Below are 17,187 nucleotides of genomic sequence, written 5' to 3'. Positions count from 1 at the left end.
CATTCATCTATAAACAAAACTAAGGGAGAATGAAAAAAGCAAACCTTGAAAATCAAACCAACGATGGTAGTACCAGTCTTCAAAAAAGAAGGAGCTTTAAGACCCTTTTGTGTAAGCATATCATTTCTCTTACACAGATCGAAGCTGAACCCACCTTTTGGCGGCACATCTACAGCTGATTGCGACATTTTTTCAAATTGACAACTCTACAAATAACAAAAAAGATTAGTAATTTAACATCTAAAACGATTACCCAGAAGAAGCAATTTGAGATTAGGGTTGGGATATTTAATTGTTTTCAATATCAAAGAGACAGTAACAGGAAAGTTAATAGTCACACAGGAAACAAATACCCAATAAGAGTAAATCAAAAACCCTCAGATCGTGAACCCTTAAAAAAAGCAGTAAAAGCGAATGAGAATCACCGGAATCGAGCAAGAGAGAGTTCAAGGTGGAGAAGTGCGAGAGTGATGGGGGAAAGAAAAAAAAACTTCGTTTGTGAAAATTGTTTTGCTCGAATCGGAAAAAAAAAATAGAACAAGAGGAGAAGAGGAGAGAAAGTATAAAGAGACGGAGAGTTTTCTTCTTCCCCAATTAACCTTTAGAGAGTCCGAGGACATACTTTAACATGTAGGGGTATTTTAGTCTTTTTATTTTCGACAAAAAACTGAACATAATGGGCCCTCGCCTTTTCTTCTTGTTCTTGAGACCAGACCCTCTCCAACTCATTTCTTCATTTTTTACTCTATTTTAGAGTAATTTCATTTTGGAGATGGTTTTACTCCAACATACTTCTTCATATTTGCTCCAAAAGAGAATATTTTTAGAATATTCTTCTTATATTTTATTATTAATTTATATAATGATTCTTTATTTATTAAAATTACAAATTTGACCCAACTATTTTATTTTTAGCAAAAAAGAAAAATTTAGTATGTTATTTATATTTAAAATTTATTATTGAATAACATTACATTACACAACATCATCAATTATTAGAACTTGTTGTATTAAGTTGTTTTTAATCTTCAGTTTAAGTTATATTATGTGTTTTAAATTTTATTGGTAGTAATGTTAAATTGTACTTTTGTTTGTATTGTCTATTTTCTATGTTATATATGTTAATTGTTGAATTTTAAAATTATTATTTATAAGTTTAAGTAGAAAATAATAATATTTAACTGTATTTAGATATAAAATATAAATCTATATAAATTTAAAGGACTGATTTGCAAATAAAAAAGCTCAACTCAAAAATGGAAAAATGAATTAAAAATCTCCAAATATAGAAACAAATATAGAGATCTCCATTTTGGAGATGGAAATGAAGTGGAGTTGGAGAAGGTTTTTCTCCAAAATGGAGTTTGGAGGTAGAAATGGAGATGGGTTGGAGTTGGTCTTAAACCTTAAAATTTGTATCCCTACTGTAACGCCCGCGAACCAATTTGTGTATTTTTGGTGTGGGTGTTGATCGACACCCTTGGTGGCATCGATCGACACCATGTTTTTCCGGTTTGGNAGAGTACACAACCTTGTTTTGTAAAATATATAATTTTAATAAGTTGGTTACAAATAGGTTATAGATTAAGTTTTATATTATTTGTATAGTCTAGATTTATTGTTTCCAAAAAACTTAAAGAGAATATTCTAAATAATCATTGATATCATATATCTAACTTACCATATTAATTTGCTTTATTAAATTATTCATCAAATAAAATCATTTGATATCTAACTTACATATTAATTTGTTAATATTATATTTCACCTCTCATTTATATATATGAATATATTTTGTGAAACAAATAAATTATCATATTATTTATTATAATTAAANGAAAAAAAAACTTCGTTTGTGAAAATTGTTTTGCTCGAATCGGAAAAAAAAAATAGAACAAGAGGAGAAGAGGAGAGAAAGTATAAAGAGACGGAGAGTTTTCTTCTTCCCCAATTAACCTTTAGAGAGTCCGAGGACATACTTTAACATGTAGGGGTATTTTAGTCTTTTTATTTTCGACAAAAAACTGAACATAATGGGCCCTCGCCTTTTCTTCTTGTTCTTGAGACCAGACCCTCTCCAACTCATTTCTTCATTTTTTACTCTATTTTAGAGTAATTTCATTTTGGAGATGGTTTTACTCCAACATACTTCTTCATATTTGCTCCAAAAGAGAATATTTTTAGAATATTCTTCTTATATTTTATTATTAATTTATATAATGATTCTTTATTTATTAAAATTACAAATTTGACCCAACTATTTTATTTTTAGCAAAAAAGAAAAATTTAGTATGTTATTTATATTTAAAATTTATTATTGAATAACATTACATTACACAACATCATCAATTATTAGAACTTGTTGTATTAAGTTGTTTTTAATCTTCAGTTTAAGTTATATTATGTGTTTTAAATTTTATTGGTAGTAATGTTAAATTGTACTTTTGTTTGTATTGTCTATTTTCTATGTTATATATGTTAATTGTTGAATTTTAAAATTATTATTTATAAGTTTAAGTAGAAAATAATAATATTTAACTGTATTTAGATATAAAATATAAATCTATATAAATTTAAAGGACTGATTTGCAAATAAAAAAGCTCAACTCAAAAATGGAAAAATGAATTAAAAATCTCCAAATATAGAAACAAATATAGAGATCTCCATTTTGGAGATGGAAATGAAGTGGAGTTGGAGAAGGTTTTTCTCCAAAATGGAGTTTGGAGGTAGAAATGGAGATGGGTTGGAGTTGGTCTTAAACCTTAAAATTTGTATCCCTACTGTAACGCCCGCGAACCAATTTGTGTATTTTTGGTGTGGGTGTTGATCGACACCCTTGGTGGCATCGATCGACACCATGTTTTTCCGGTTTGGTCGGGTTTGATTTAATTGCCGAATTGGTTCGGTTTGGTTTGATTTAAAACCCTAATCGTGTGTTAAGTGTCTGGGACGAAAGAAGGGTTTCAGAAAAGTCTCATTTGTCGCCGTTGAGTAAAAAGAAAGAGAGAAAAGAGAGGAAAACGTTTCTGGGTTTTTCTGGGCTTGTTCTTGGAGTTTTTGGAGAGATCTGAAGTTGTAGGAGGGTTATCTGTTGCTGGAAACGAAGGGGGAGCTTCTGGAGGTGTTGTTTTCCACGTTTCTCAATCCAATCTTCATGTTCTTGAGGTGAGTGCTTGACCATGGTTGATCTAAGCATGAGATCTCTCTTGTTTGAGTGTTTTCTTTGCTTTTTGTTTGTTTGTTGCTTGGGTTCGTTGTTTGTGTGATTTCTAGTGAATTCCGAGATGGTTAGACTTGATTGGAGTCGATTTTGGGTTGATTGGAGTCGGAGTTCGTCGCTGGGATTCGCGCAGATCGTGTCTGCAGAGGAGGCATCGATCGACACTCAGGAGCATCGGTCGACACCAATTTGATGGGCATCGGTCGACACTGTTTGGCATCGGTCGACACCTTGTTGTAGCATCGATCGACACCGTTTGGCATCGGTCGACACTAGTCTTATCCGAGACTTTTTTTTCTGGTTTGATGTATTGTTGTGTGTTGTTTGTTTTGCTTGAACTTGAGGGTCTCATCTGCTTGTGTGTATAACCCAGTAGATGGGAGGATGGCCTCACTAAGTATTTATGATAATACTTACGCATCTCAATTGTTGTTTGTGGTGTGCAGGTAAAGGAAAAGTGTGATCGTGGAATCAAGGGCTATGAGGAGGAGGATGTTCTAGAGACTTGATTGATTGTGGTCTAGCTGTTGTTAGGTTGCTAGATTAAGTCAAAGGAACATTGTAGGATGTTAGTTGTTGGTTATCTCTTTATTTGATTGATGTTATTGGTTATTGGATTTGAATGTTGGAATTCTTTTGGTTTAATGGAATTTGTTTTATTTGATTATCCGCGGTTATTGATTGATGTTAGGATGTTAGTGGGTATGGGACCACTAGTAAATTAAGGTATTAAAAAAAAAAAAAAACGGGAAGGATTGTTTCACCTACATAATAAAATAAGAGTACACAACCTTGTTTTGTAAAATATATAATTTTAATAAGTTGGTTACAAATAGGTTATAGATTAAGTTTTATATTATTTGTATAGTCTAGATTTATTGTTTCCAAAAAACTTAAAGAGAATATTCTAAATAATCATTGATATCATATATCTAACTTACCATATTAATTTGCTTTATTAAATTATTCATCAAATAAAATCATTTGATATCTAACTTACATATTAATTTGTTAATATTATATTTCACCTCTCATTTATATATATGAATATATTTTGTGAAACAAATAAATTATCATATTATTTATTATAATTAAAATATAGTTTTATTTTTGGATATACCATAAGTTTAATTTTTAAAAACAAAATATAAATGATTCAATCTATAAAATATTCATTTTTTATTAATATTCAATTTCAGCCCATGCTCTAGCACGGGTCTTAATATAAACTAATATAACATATTAAAATTTTATTTAAAAATAGAAAATATACAAAATTTTGTATAATAAAATTTAACCATTATTATAGCACGAGTACTTATCTAGAATCATTAACAATATAAAACTTACAAAATAAGTGTCTTTTTCAAGTCATCGTATTTAACATATGATTTTATTGCACAATATTTTATCTAAAAAAACTTTTAAAACAATCGCATAAATTATAGTTTATAAAAAAGTTGCATAATATGTAAAGTGATCTTAGTGCAGTGGCCAAAGGTAAGTCCTTAATGCACAAAGCACCATCACNCATCAATTATTAGAACTTGTTGTATTAAGTTGTTTTTAATCTTCAGTTTAAGTTATATTATGTGTTTTAAATTTTATTGGTAGTAATGTTAAATTGTACTTTTGTTTGTATTGTCTATTTTCTATGTTATATATGTTAATTGNCACCATGGATCGAGTTTCGCTCCCTACGAATGTAGGGATTAGGGTAATGGACCGGCATGTTTTGGCCCAATGGTTACAAAAAAAAAAAGAGATTTTGGCCAGAAATGCCATTTTCCTCAAAAAACTTCTTACAAATGCCATTTTGTTTATTCCTTCTGAAAAATGTCATTCTCTCACATGATAGGGAGATGTAAGAAGACTAAATTAACCCTTTGACCTAAAGAAATGAGAAAAATAAAATAAAATTATTGATTTTGGGCATGTGGTTTGAAACAAACAAAAATGGTGATGATGTGATTGTTTTGTACGTATGCCAAAGGGGAATTAATGCAAGATTTTTTCCTCTTTAATTAAGCTGTATTAGAGTAATTGTCATTGTTCAACATTAAACGTACACACATCTAGGAAAAAAAAGAAATGAAGTCGGTGGAGTTCTCTGGCGCAGTAACATTGTTGACCTCCAGAGTTGACCAATGTCACGTTGAATGTCTTCGGATCTCTGCGATGGACAACAAACATGTTAGTGTGATGGACTTATTGTTTGAAAATAAAAATTGGTCCATATGGAACTTAATAGACAACATGGCTCGATAGACAAAAAGTAAGCATACTATGTTCCATAAATAAAAATGCAGTGGACTAAACAATGATAAAACTAGTCCATAGAGAAGTACCTTGTTTGTTGTCCTCCACTAGTTCACCAATGTCAGGCTGAACAGATTCGAACATGTGCGATGGACAACACACATGTGAGTTCGATGGACTTACAGTTTGAAAACAAAAATGGTCCATCAGGAACTTAATAGACAACATGGTCAGATAGACAAGAAGTGAACCTATTGTGTTGTAGAAATGAATATACAGTGGACTTAACAATGATCAAAACTGACATACCTTCTTTGTGCAGTAACATTGTTGTCCTCGGCGAGTTCACCAGTGTCAGGTTGAATGTCTTCAAACCTGAACGATGGACAAAACATATGTGAGTTTGATGGACTTATAGTTATAAAACAAAAATTGGGAACTTAATAGACTAAATAGATGGATAGACAAAAAGTAAGCGTACGATGGACCAGAAATGTAGTGGACTAAACAAAGATAAACTTGTCCGTAAAGACATACCTGTTGGATCTGGTCCACCTAAACTATAAACCTACAGTGTGGACAAGATTATATTGATTGTAAAGGACAACAAAACGTAAAGTTAAAGGGATATTGACTACTTAAGAAACTTAGGAAAATAATCTGGGTAGACAAAAATCTTCGATTTTGGATCATGTCCACCATATTTGCAGATCTGCAATGTAGACAAGTTGTTTTGTTAGCAATTGACACAAAATGATATGGTCAACAAAATGAAAAGAAAGACAGAATGTTGGCGGACAAAAACTTTAGATGTTCGTCTGGTCCACCGGAGGCACATCATGATCAATGCATGTGTTGACAGCATACTTGTAGTTAGGACAAGTTTATATTGATAGTAGAGGACAACAAAATGTAAAGCCAAATGGATATGGACGAATTAAGAAACCTAAGGAAATAATCGGATAGACAAAAACCTTATATTTTGGATCTCGTCCACCGTATCTGTAGACAAGTTGGTTTGTTAGCAATTGACACAAAAGGATATGGTCAATAAAATGGAATGAGGGACATAATGTTGGCGGACTAAAACCTTAGATGTTCGATCTGGTCCACCGGAGGCACATCATGATCAATGCATGCATAGATAGCAGACCTACAGTGTGGACATAAAAAGTTTAAACCAAACACTATATAGAGCAAAGGACATAAGACTATATTTGTTGGGTCTGGTCCATCTAAAATACATATCTACAGTGTGGACAAGATTCTTTTGATAGCAAAGGACATCAATTCTGTAAAGCTAAAGGGATACAAACGACTTAAAGACATAACTAGGATAGACAAAAACCTGAAATTTTGGATCCCGTCCACCATGTCTGCAGATCTGCGGTGTAGACAAATTATTTTGTTATAAATAGACATAAAACGGAAAACCAAATAAACAATTTAATGCATAAACAAATAGACAATTTACAGAACTGTGGACCATTATCTCCCCTAACCTGCTAGAGGCGCCACCAGAAAGATTTCCTTCGGTGTTTTGGGGAAGACTGAAAGCCAAAAAAAGGGTAAGAGTATAAAATCATAAACCCTAAATACAACGCAAATTAGTTGACTATCATCATACCAAGTGGTGTAAGGTATAAAACCTGCAGAACTAGATCTGGCAGAGTAAGACGGATCAGACGGAGGTCTTTTAATTTTATGGCACCGCGGACGACTGAAAGAGATTGAGATGAAAGAAGATGAGAAGCCGAGAGAGACAAAGATGGAAGAGGAGAGAGAGAGAGAATTGGGTTTTGGAGAAAGAATTTGGGTTATTGATCGGCGTTACGTTTATTGATGCCTATTTAATTGTCTGACTGATTTATGTCAACTTTCCAGAAAAGAAGAAAATAGGGAAAATAATTAGATTTGTGTTTCAAAATAAAATGAGGGTATAATAATCTTTCTGCAATGAGACTGTGGCAAGCGGGAAAATGGATTGAGAGAAGTGGCATTGCCAAAGATGTTTGACACTGTACATAGCATAAGTGATAATATTCTCTTATATTTAATAACCGATGATGTCCACGTCGGATTTATTTCTACCAATCATATCATGACAACTCACTGCTATTTTTTCATTTAATTTAAAAAAAAAAAAATGAGAAATCTATCTTAGCATTTTTGGAGTACATTTTTTTTTATCAATTTTATTATCTTTGTATCCAAACAAGTCCCAACTAAATTCTCTACAATCTTTACAACCAAACACAATCATTTTCCTATTTGATAATATTAATTTTAAATTTCCTAAAACTTATCTACCTAATTTAAAGCAATATGTTAGATTAAAATATAATTATCCTTTCACTTTTATTTAATCTTATATTTAATTATTTGAAATACTATTTAATACATAAAGTTAATATTTTATTAACTTTTTTTCAGGATATGATGTGATTTGAATTTTTATAAACAGATATATATTTAAATCTATCTTAATATTTTTGAAGTATATTTTTGTGCAATAATCTTTTGTGAAACAATTTGCCAAAAAGCCATGGTCTTAAACACCATTAATCTAAAATCATTAAAGTTAATTATCAAAAACAGGTCGGTTTAATATAATATGTTACAACCCAAAATTAGTGAATCAGATCCCATTAATCGAAAACATAAATGATTAAAACTCGAATTATATTTACATTCCAAAAATATATTATTGCCAAAAATGTCGCAGTCGATTTTATTAATTATGTTAGTCGAAATAAGAAACAATATTGAAGATATACTGAAGATATGATAATATTCTGGTTCTAATAAAAATTGTTATATTTGTTATGTTTTGTTATAAGTTCAAAAGGTTTGTGTTTCAAAAGTTCAAAAGTTCAAAAAGTTGTATTTTGTTATGTTTTGTCCGCTCAAAAGTTCAAAATATTTGTTATATTTTGTGTTAGTAAAAATTGTATAAAGGTTTTTATTCCTTATAAATTAAATATAATCTATTATAGTTTAACAATGTTACGGACATATAGATATATTAACAATACAAAAAATTATATGATGTAATTTATTCATATAATTATTTTAGCAAATTTGATTTTAATCATACTTTATTGTATATTTGAAAGTGAACCCATATAATTTTATTAGCAAGTACTGTTAATTATTGTCAAAACACCAAAATATATATAACAGTGTAATATTGATATTACAAAACAAAGAAATTTAGTGTGGGATAAATTTTGTAAATACAACAACATATATTAACTAACTAAAAAACCTGATTATATTATTATACTAACCTATTTAAATAATCTATGAAAACGAATAGTACATCCTAGTTGCAAGTATAAACTGAATACAGAATTGATTTTTGTGGTAGTGACATTGATACGCTAAACTCTTCTCACATAACAACACTAAGAAATGTAGGATTAAGTGGTTTGTAACAAAACATCACACGGTATTGAGTTTCGTAGGTTATAGTTTGCTTAAAAAGCTAAGAATGCAGAGAAAGAGAAAAATACTACAAATATTGTCACAAAAAAAAAAAAAAAAAAAAAAAAACTACAAACAACAGTGATTACACACACACACTATACTATTAATAAGTTTACCTCGATAGAAATATTCAAACAAAAAGTTCATTGACACAAAACATATATAGCATCACTTTGTAGAGAATATGTTTTCGATATATTCACAAGAGTTGTACATAGAGGTATTTATACAAGAGGAGCTAGGAGGAGACTAGGTTTAGCTAATTACAGTTGTTTCCTAAAGTATACACAATCATAATATATGATATGATATGATATTGAGAATCATAATCATATCATAATCATATCTCTGATACGCCCCCTCAAGATGGACGAGCGGGAGCTACTCCGATCTTGTTTCTGAGATGGATAAACCGTGCACGGGGTAATGGTTTGGTTAAAGCATCAGCTAGTTGATCTTGAGTGTTGACATGAGCGACTCGAAGTGCACCGTGTTGGACCTGACCTCGAACAAAATGGTAATCGATGGCTATGTGCTTCATCCGAGAGTGGAAGACAGGATTAGCACAGAGAAATGTGGCTCCGACATTGTCAAAGTAAACGACTGGTGGAGCTGCAAGTGATATCCCAAGTTCAGTGAGTAAGTTGCATATCCAACTTAATTCGGAGGCAACATTAGCGACAGCTCTGTACTCTGCTTCGGTAGAGGATCTAGCAACTCCTTTTTGCTTCTTTGCGGTCCAAGAGATGGGATGTTTACCAAGATAAACAATATACGAGTTGGTTGAGACGTAGTCATCGGAGTCACCGGCCCAGTCCGCATCCGAGTAGGCATGGAGATTGAGCTTGTTAGTTGCAGAGAAGAAGATCCCATGGGTCGGTGTTCCAGCTAGGTAACGTAGTATCCGTTTCGCAGCTTGCCAGTGTACATCAGTAGGACGGTGCATGAACTGAGATAAACGATTCACTGCATAAGCAATGTCTAACCTTGTAAAGGCAAGATACTGTAAGCTCCCAACGAGTTGACGATACTTGAGAGGATCAGACAGAGCAACACCGGATGTAAGCTTGAGTTTCGGTGACGAGGCCATTGGTGTGAGAACCGGTTTTGCGTTGGTCATGTCATACCGATGTAAGAGATCGAGTATGTATTTCCGTTGTGAGAGGTGAAGACCTGCTGATGTGCGACGAGCTTCAATGCCGAGGAAGTAATTGAGGTCTTCAGCGTCTTTAACTGAAAAACGATCTGCAAGAAGTTGAAGGATCCGACTGATCCCTTGTTTGCTATTTCCCGTGATTAGTATGTCATCGACATAAACAAGTAAATAAACGAACTCCCGACCAACTTTTAAAACAAACAGAGAGGTGTCCGCAAGTGAGTTTGTAAAGCCAAGAGTGAGAAGAAAAGTGCGAAGTTCAGTGTACCACGCCCTTGGTGCCTGCTTGAGACCGTAGATGGCTTTGCGTAGTCTACAGACATGGGTTGGGTTGTCCTTGTCAACGAAGCCCGGCGGTTGTTCCATGTATACTTCTTCAGATAGAGTTCCTTGCAAGAAGGCGTTATTGACGTCAAGTTGCTGTATTGGCCAAGAGTTTGTAACTGCGACATCAAGAACAAGGCGGATGGTGGTTGATTTTATGACCGGACTGAACGTATCGGTGTAGTCTTCACCAAACCGTTGATTGTAGCCTTTGGCTACTAAACGAGCCTTTCACCTGTCAAGAGAACCATTAGGCTGAAATTTATTTTTGTAAATCCACTTACATCCAACAACATTGAAGTGTGGTTGACGAGGGACAAGATCAAGGGTCTGATTTCTGGCAAAGGCATCGATCTCATGGGACATGGCACCTCTCCAGCGTTCATCTTTGAGAGCTTGGGCAAGCGTTTGTGGTTCCGCCGGAATTAGACGCGAGAGAGAGGCAGCGTAGTTGTACTTCGGATTTGGCTTAGTAATATTGTTCCTCCGTCGTGTGAGCATCGGATGTGCCGGAGGAGGAGGAGACGGAGCAGCGGCAATCGGAGATGGCGTGCGTTGTGGCGACGGGAGAACAGGGGAGTTGGCACGAGAGTTAGTATCTGGTGGGCCTGGAGGTGTTGAAGAACTGTGAGCTGGACTTCCTTCTTGGGCCGAAGATGGGCCTGACTGAGAATTTGTCATCGAGAGCCCAGTAGCCGATCCAGATTGAGGAGAACCCGAATTGTCGTTTGGTAGTGAAGGCGGTGTTGTCTCTGTCGAAGAATTCCCTTGGCAGTGAGAACCCGAGCTTGCGGGTTCCGGTGGGGAGAGAGATATTAGTGGCGATGGTGGAGAAGGTGGGTTTGGGTACGGCTGTGGTGGAGTGGTTGCGGTGAGTGGTATTACGGAGAAGGAAGGTTGTGATTGAGGAGGTTCTGTGTGAGATTGTGGTGATGTTGATTTGAGAGTCTTAAATGGGAAGACAGCTTCATCGAACTTGACATGGCGGGAGATATAGATGCGACCAGTGTTAGGTTGAAGGCAGAGATATGCGCTCTGTGTTTGAGAGTAACCGATGAAGACACACGGCGTCGATCGATCCTCAAGTTTGTTGGTGTTGTATGGGCGAAGCCAGGGGAAGCAGAGGCAGCCGAAGACTCGTAGTTTATCGTAGTTTGGTGAAGAGCCAAACAATTTGGAAAAAGGAGACGCCATTGCAATCACCCGCGTGGGAAGACGGTTAATGAGGTATGTGGCGGTGGCAAAAGCATAGGACCAATAGGTTTTGGGGAGCCCGGCATGCGTAAGTGGGGTAAGGCCTGTCTCAACAATGTGACGATGCTTTCTTTCAGAAACACCGTTGTGTTCCGGCGTGTGCGGTGGTGTAGTGTAATGAGAGATACCGGAGTCAGCAAGATAGGTGCAGAGGGCAATAAACTCGCCTCCATTGTCGGAGTAGAGGGTTCCAATGCGCGTGGAGAAACGATTTTCAACGAGAGCTTTGAAGGCTTTGAAAGTTTCGCGAACCTGAGACTTAAGTTTGAGAGGGTATAGCCATGTGTATCTACTGAAGTGATCTACTAGCACAAAGTAGTATTTGTAATTATCAACTGAGATAGTAGGTGAGCTCCAGAGATCAGTAAAAACGTATTCCAAGGGACGAGAGGAGATTATGGATGTTTGGTGAAAAGGTAATTTGTGAGATTTGTTAATAGAACAGTCTGGACACAGAGTGTTTAATGAGGATTTATTATTGCAAGGTAAAAGAAATTGAGAGACAACTTGTTTTGTGATAGATAGAGAGGGGTGACCAAGCCTATGATGCCAGTCAGTGATCGAGAGGTGTGGTGTGGTGGTTGTGAAGAAGGATTGAAAGACGGTTGGAGAGGTTGGCCACTCATATAATTCTCCCCTAATCCTGCCTTGGATTAACGGAACCCCCGAGCTGAGATCCTTCACCTGAAAATAGGTAGGGAAAAAATGAACTGAGACTTGATTGTTATTGCATAGGCGATATACGGATATCAGATTTTTCTGTATATGTGGGACACACAAAACATTTTTAAGAGATAGAGGGCGAGAGGTTGATGGAAGAGTAAGAGAACCAGTGTGGGTGATGGAGAGACCGGATCCATCACCAATGAGAACTGAATCCTCGCCATTGTAGGGTTGATGCAAAGCCAAGTTGTGGAGATCACTTGTGAGATGATGAGTAGACCCACTGTCCATTACCCATGGAGGTGAAGCAACAACAAGGTTGGCCCGAGGTTGCCACGGACGGAATGGAGAAGGAAGAATGCCAGACTGAGAGGAGTGTGGTTGTTGGAGATGAGTACACCGTTTGGCACTATGACCAAACACGCCACAGAGTTGACACTTGCCCTGATAACCTCTGGTCATGCGATTGTCCGGTCGTGATGACTGATATTGCTGCTTATTGTTGTTGTTGTTGTGCCAGGGCTGAGATTGACGAGATTGTTGCTTCCCAGTGGTGGATCTCTGTCGAGAGGTAGCAACATTAGCAGAGGCGGGTCCAAGGGACGGTGTGGACAGGGAGAGAGCAAGGAGTTTAGCTTCCTTGTTGATAAGCTTTTCGTGGACTTCAATGATAGAAGGTGGAGTGTCACGACCTTCCACTTGGTCAACGACAGACTTATAATCTTCGGGTAAGCCAGCAAAGATGTACTCAAGTTGTTCTTCATGAGCAAGGGGCTTGCCAAGGAGAGCAAGCTGGTCAAAACGTGTCGTCAGCGTCTGCATATACTCATCAATGGTTTTCTCACCTTTGGAGGTTTGTTTGATCTGCAACCGAAGTTGTTGAAGATGTCCCCAGCTTGGATTGGCATAGGTGGAGGAAATTGTTTTCCACATCTCAGCAGCGGATTTCGTTTTGGAGACCAGAGGTTGAAGAGCTGGGGAGAGTGTGCCAAGGAGACCACTATAGATAAGTTTGTCTTGACGCCGCCAGGTCGAGTAAGCTGGATTCGGTGTTGGCGGATTGGTGGAGAGTGTCTGATCTGGCGGGAGTTTGGAACCGTCGATGTAGCCGGCAAGGTCGTACCCATCAAGGAGGGAGTGAACTTGAAGACTCCACGTTATGTAGTTGGTAGAGTTGAGTTTGGTGACATTCATCATATTAACGTTAAGAAGACCTTGAGTGGTGTCAACGTTTTCAGCAGCGAGAGCCATGGAGAAAGAATAAAGAGAAGAAATGAAGAGGGTGAAGAGAAATCAAGAAGAGACGACTAGAGAGAAAAAATTTTGAGAGTATCGATTAAGGCTCTGATACCATGTAGAGAATATGTTTTCGATATATTCACAATAGTTGTACATAGAGGTATTTATACAAGAGGAGCTAGGAGGAGACTAGGTTTAGCTAATTACAGTTGTTTCCTAAAGTATACACAATCATAATATATGATATGATATGATATGATATTGAGAATCATAATCATATCATAATCATATCTCTGATACACTTGACATCACTTGAATTGTAACATAAGATCATTGATTCTTGTAATATCAATGTCAGAAATTGGATCTATAGGCCTGTCTTCACCTTCTTCCATCCCAGGATCGAGTTCCCCGGGTTCTCTACTGTACTCATCTGCCATACCAAACATACAAATATCATCAAAGCAAGCAAACTCCAAAAACCCACTTCCCTGCACCTACAACATTTAAAACATTCTAGCTAGCTATTAGATGAAAGTAATCTCTATAAGAGAGGGGAGCTCACCAAACAAGGTATTGAGAGAGGTTGGAGGTGGAGTAGCGATGAAGTTGAGACCAATGTAAAAAGCCAAAGTAAGCATCAAAGTCACCATCAAATAGGTTGGCATAGCCAGTACCCAGTACCTGCTTGGGTAGTAATGGATACCTAAAGACTCCAAGAGTTTATCTGGTACGTAAGCCCATATCAAGAAGATGACAGTGGCAACAACAGTCGAAATGGAACCTACAAAACCATACACCTCTGAGGGTTTGGGTCCATGATGAACTTGTGATGCTTTGAACGGAGATGACCTTCTGCTGTCTGAGTCCCGGTAACCGGGATTTTGCTTCTTTCTCTTCGAGAAGCTTAAAACTCGTCTCGGACTACTCACTGAATGAGCATCTTCCATAGGAAAGAGACTGCAAAATCACTGAGAACTGAAACTAATTAAGAAAACCAGTTGTTAGTTTTTTCTCTCCCTTGCTGCTAATCCTGGGATTGTCTTCCTCGTCACCAGATTCACTTTTGAGTGTATCTTGCGCCCCATATTGTCAAGGAGATGAAATATACAAAGTCGGATAAATAACAGATAGAGATCCTAGACAAAGACAATCCCAGAAAAGTATAAGCAACAACAGGTATAAATAACCCAGAAGAACATGTAAACAGAGGAATTGCCTCAACCAAAACCCAATGTTCCAAAAGACAGAGAAAAACATCAAAACATCAAAACATCAAAACATCAAAACATCAAACTCTCATTTAACAAAATCCGTAAAGAGACAGAACCACTTTGGTAAATCTACGAGAGAGGATTGAAGATGAACAAGAAAGAGACAAAAAGGGGGGAGACTTTTTACCTGATTTGTGAAATTGGGGTTTCGAAGATCTGATGATGATCTGAGTTTTGAAGAAGACGAAGAAGAAGGAAAAAAGAAAACTCTAAATTTGGATATAGTCTGCAACTTGTGTTTACGCCTCGACGATGACATCTCACTGTTATTTTTCATTTAATTCTGTATTTTTCTCTTTGTTAGAGAAAATGAGAAATTGCAAGTGTATAATAAAAACTCTGGTCTTACTGAATACAGAATTGATTTTTGTAGTAGTGACATTAATACGCTTAAACTCTTCTCANTTGTGACCACTTGATTGCATCTTGATTGCTAGCAACATCTCATTTGGATTGACACCTTAAGTACTACAACTACATAAGGTTAATTGAGACCTACTAGAATAGACACACAAAAACCCTAGTATCAGCGGTCCAAGAGATGGGATGTTTGCTAAGATACACGATGTAGGAGTTGGTGGAGGCGTACTCATCTGAGTCACCAGTCCAGTCAGCGTTTGAGTAAGCATGAAGGTTGGGCTTGTTATTTGCGGAGAAGGAGATCCCATGTGTCGGTGTTCCAGCGAGATACCGTAATATCCGTTTGGCAGGTTGCCATTGTGCATCAGTAGGTCGGTGCATAAACTGTGACAAATGATTGACGGTGTAAGCAATATCTAATCGGGTCAAGGCAAGATACTGTAAGCTCCCAACGAGTTGATGATACTTGAGCGGATCAGACATAGGAACACCAGATGTAAGCGTGAGTTTTGGGGAGGAGGCCATGGGTGTGTGAACTGGTTTCGCATTTTTCATGTCATAGCAATGTAGGAGATCAAGGATGTATTTTTGTTGGGAGAGATGAGGACCGGCTGATGTGCGACGAGCTTCAATTCCAAGAAAGTAATTGAGATCTTCAGCATCTTTAACAGAAAATCTATCTGCAAGGAGTTGAAGAATCCGACTGATGCCTTGTTTGCTGTTTCCCGTGATGAGTATGTCATTAACATAGACGAATAGGTAAACGAATTCACGTCCAAATTTTAAAGCAAACAGAGAGGGGTTTCCGCAAGTGAGTTCTTAAAACCAAGGGTTAGAAGAAAAGTACGAAGTTCTGTGTACCACGCTCTTGGTGCCTGCTTGAGGCCGTAGATGGCTTTGCAGAGTCTGCAGACATGAGTTGGGTTGTCCTTGTCAAGGAAGCCCGGCGGTTGTTCCATGTAGACCTCTTCAAATAAAGTTCCTTGTAAGAAGGCGTTATTGACGTCAAGTTGCTGGATTGACAAAGAGTAGGTAACTGCGACGTCAAGAACAAGTCTGATGGTGGTTGATTTAATGACCGGACTGAACGTATCGGTGTAGTCCTGACCAAACCGTTGGTTGTAGCCTTTGGCTACTAAACAAGCCTTGCACCTGTCGAGAGAACCATTAGACTGGAATTTATTTTTGTAAATCCACTTACATCCCACAACATTGAAGTGTGATTGGTGAGGAACAAGGTCAAGCATCTGATTTCGAGCAAAGGCATCAATTTCTTGGGACATGATACCTCTCCATCGTTTGTCTTTCAGAGCTTGAAGAAGTGTTTGTGGTTCCCCCGGAATTATGCACGAGAGAGAGGCATCGTAGTTGTACTTTGGATTTGGCTTAGTGATGTTGTTTCTCCGACGTGTGAGCATCGGATGTGCCGGAGGAGGAGGCGGTGGTGAGACGACAATTGGCGAAGGTGTTCGTTGTGGCGAGGAGAGAACAGGGGAATTGGCACGAGAGGTATCATCGGGTGGGCCTGTAGATGATGATGGACTTTGATGTGAACTTGCTTCTTCATGGGACGAGGATGGGCCTGACTGTGAATTGTTCAGCGAGGGCCCAATGTCTGATCCAGATTGACGATAAACCAAAGTTTTGTTGGCGAGCGATGGCGTTGTCGTTTCCGTTGAAGAATTCCCTTGCAGGTGAGAACCAGAGCTTGCGGGTTCCGACAGAGAGAGTGATACGAGTGGCGGTTGTGGTGGGGAAGGTGATAGTGGGATGGATGAGTGTATGAGTATGGGAATTACCGATGCGGAAGGTTGTGTTTAAGGAGGTTCTGGGTGTGATTGTGGATGTGAGGATTTGAAAGTCTGGAATGGGAACACAGTTTCGTCGAATTTGACATGTCTTGAAATGTATATGCGACCAGAGTGGGGTTGAAGGCAAAGATATGCAC

The 17,187-nt window shown here is 37.2% G+C and overlaps 3 protein-coding genes and 1 long non-coding RNA gene across 6 annotated transcripts in view; all 4 read right to left on the bottom strand.

The window, feature by feature from the left end:
* LOC104710577 (proteasome subunit beta type-7-A) overlaps positions 1-550 on the bottom strand; it is a gene marked incomplete in the record, with an annotated part of 5,702 nt that extends 5,152 nt beyond the window's left edge. The window contains 2 exon segments of the mRNA XM_019229304.1: positions 45-206; positions 354-550. Coding sequence (XP_019084849.1) covers positions 45-188 — 144 coding nt within the window.
* On the bottom strand, positions 5,241-7,242 carry LOC109126536. Its single transcript, XR_002033449.1, has 8 exons — positions 7,130-7,242; positions 6,983-7,030; positions 6,829-6,864; positions 6,571-6,633; positions 6,455-6,482; positions 5,790-6,192; positions 5,570-5,658; positions 5,241-5,394 (listed from the first exon to the last, which is right to left on the bottom strand). It is a non-coding gene; the product is annotated as an uncharacterized LOC109126536 (long non-coding RNA).
* On the bottom strand, positions 12,341-13,617 carry LOC109126362. Its single transcript, XM_019229873.1, has 2 exons — positions 12,534-13,617; positions 12,341-12,387 (listed from the first exon to the last, which is right to left on the bottom strand). Exons 1-2 carry the CDS (start codon positions 13,615-13,617, stop codon positions 12,341-12,343), a joined length of 1,131 nt encoding a protein of 376 aa, XP_019085418.1.
* On the bottom strand, positions 13,720-15,277 carry LOC104710576 (phosphatidylinositol N-acetylglucosaminyltransferase subunit P-like). 3 transcript variants are annotated; one of them, XM_010427201.2, is made up of 3 exons: positions 15,007-15,277; positions 14,171-14,589; positions 13,720-14,038 (listed from the first exon to the last, which is right to left on the bottom strand). In XM_010427201.2, exons 2-3 carry the CDS (start codon positions 14,553-14,555, stop codon positions 13,914-13,916), a joined length of 510 nt encoding a protein of 169 aa, XP_010425503.1. In that variant the 5' UTR covers positions 14,556-14,589; positions 15,007-15,277; the 3' UTR covers positions 13,720-13,913. The 3 variants fall into 3 exon arrangements, with proteins under 3 accessions (XP_010425503.1, XP_010425504.1, XP_010425505.1); XM_010427202.2 differs by having other exon boundaries at positions 14,171-14,583; XM_010427203.2 differs by having other exon boundaries at positions 14,171-14,576.

This window comes from Camelina sativa, chromosome 9 (genome assembly GCF_000633955.1).
Source record: "Camelina sativa cultivar DH55 chromosome 9, Cs, whole genome shotgun sequence".
Classification (NCBI taxonomy): Eukaryota; Viridiplantae; Streptophyta; class Magnoliopsida; order Brassicales; family Brassicaceae; genus Camelina; species Camelina sativa.
Note: the sequence above shows the minus strand (reverse complement) of the source record. Positions and strands in the feature narration are given on the sequence as shown.

Excerpts from the sequence above, each read along its gene's own strand:
- LOC109126362 (XM_019229873.1), bottom strand. The coding sequence starts at position 13,617 with ATGGCTCTCGCTGCTGAAAACGTTGACACCACTCAAGGTCTTCTTAAC. Across the intron at positions 12,388-12,533 it reads TCTCTCCATCACCCACACTG|GTGAAGGATCTCAGCTCGGG; the intron begins GTTCTCTTACTC and ends ACCTATTTTCAG.
- LOC104710576 (XM_010427201.2), bottom strand. The coding sequence starts at position 14,555 with ATGGAAGATGCTCATTCAGTGAGTAGTCCGAGACGAGTTTTAAGCTTC. Across the intron at positions 14,039-14,170 it reads CTCTCTCAATACCTTGTTTG|ATGAGTACAGTAGAGAACCC; the intron begins GTGAGCTCCCCT and ends TTGGTATGGCAG.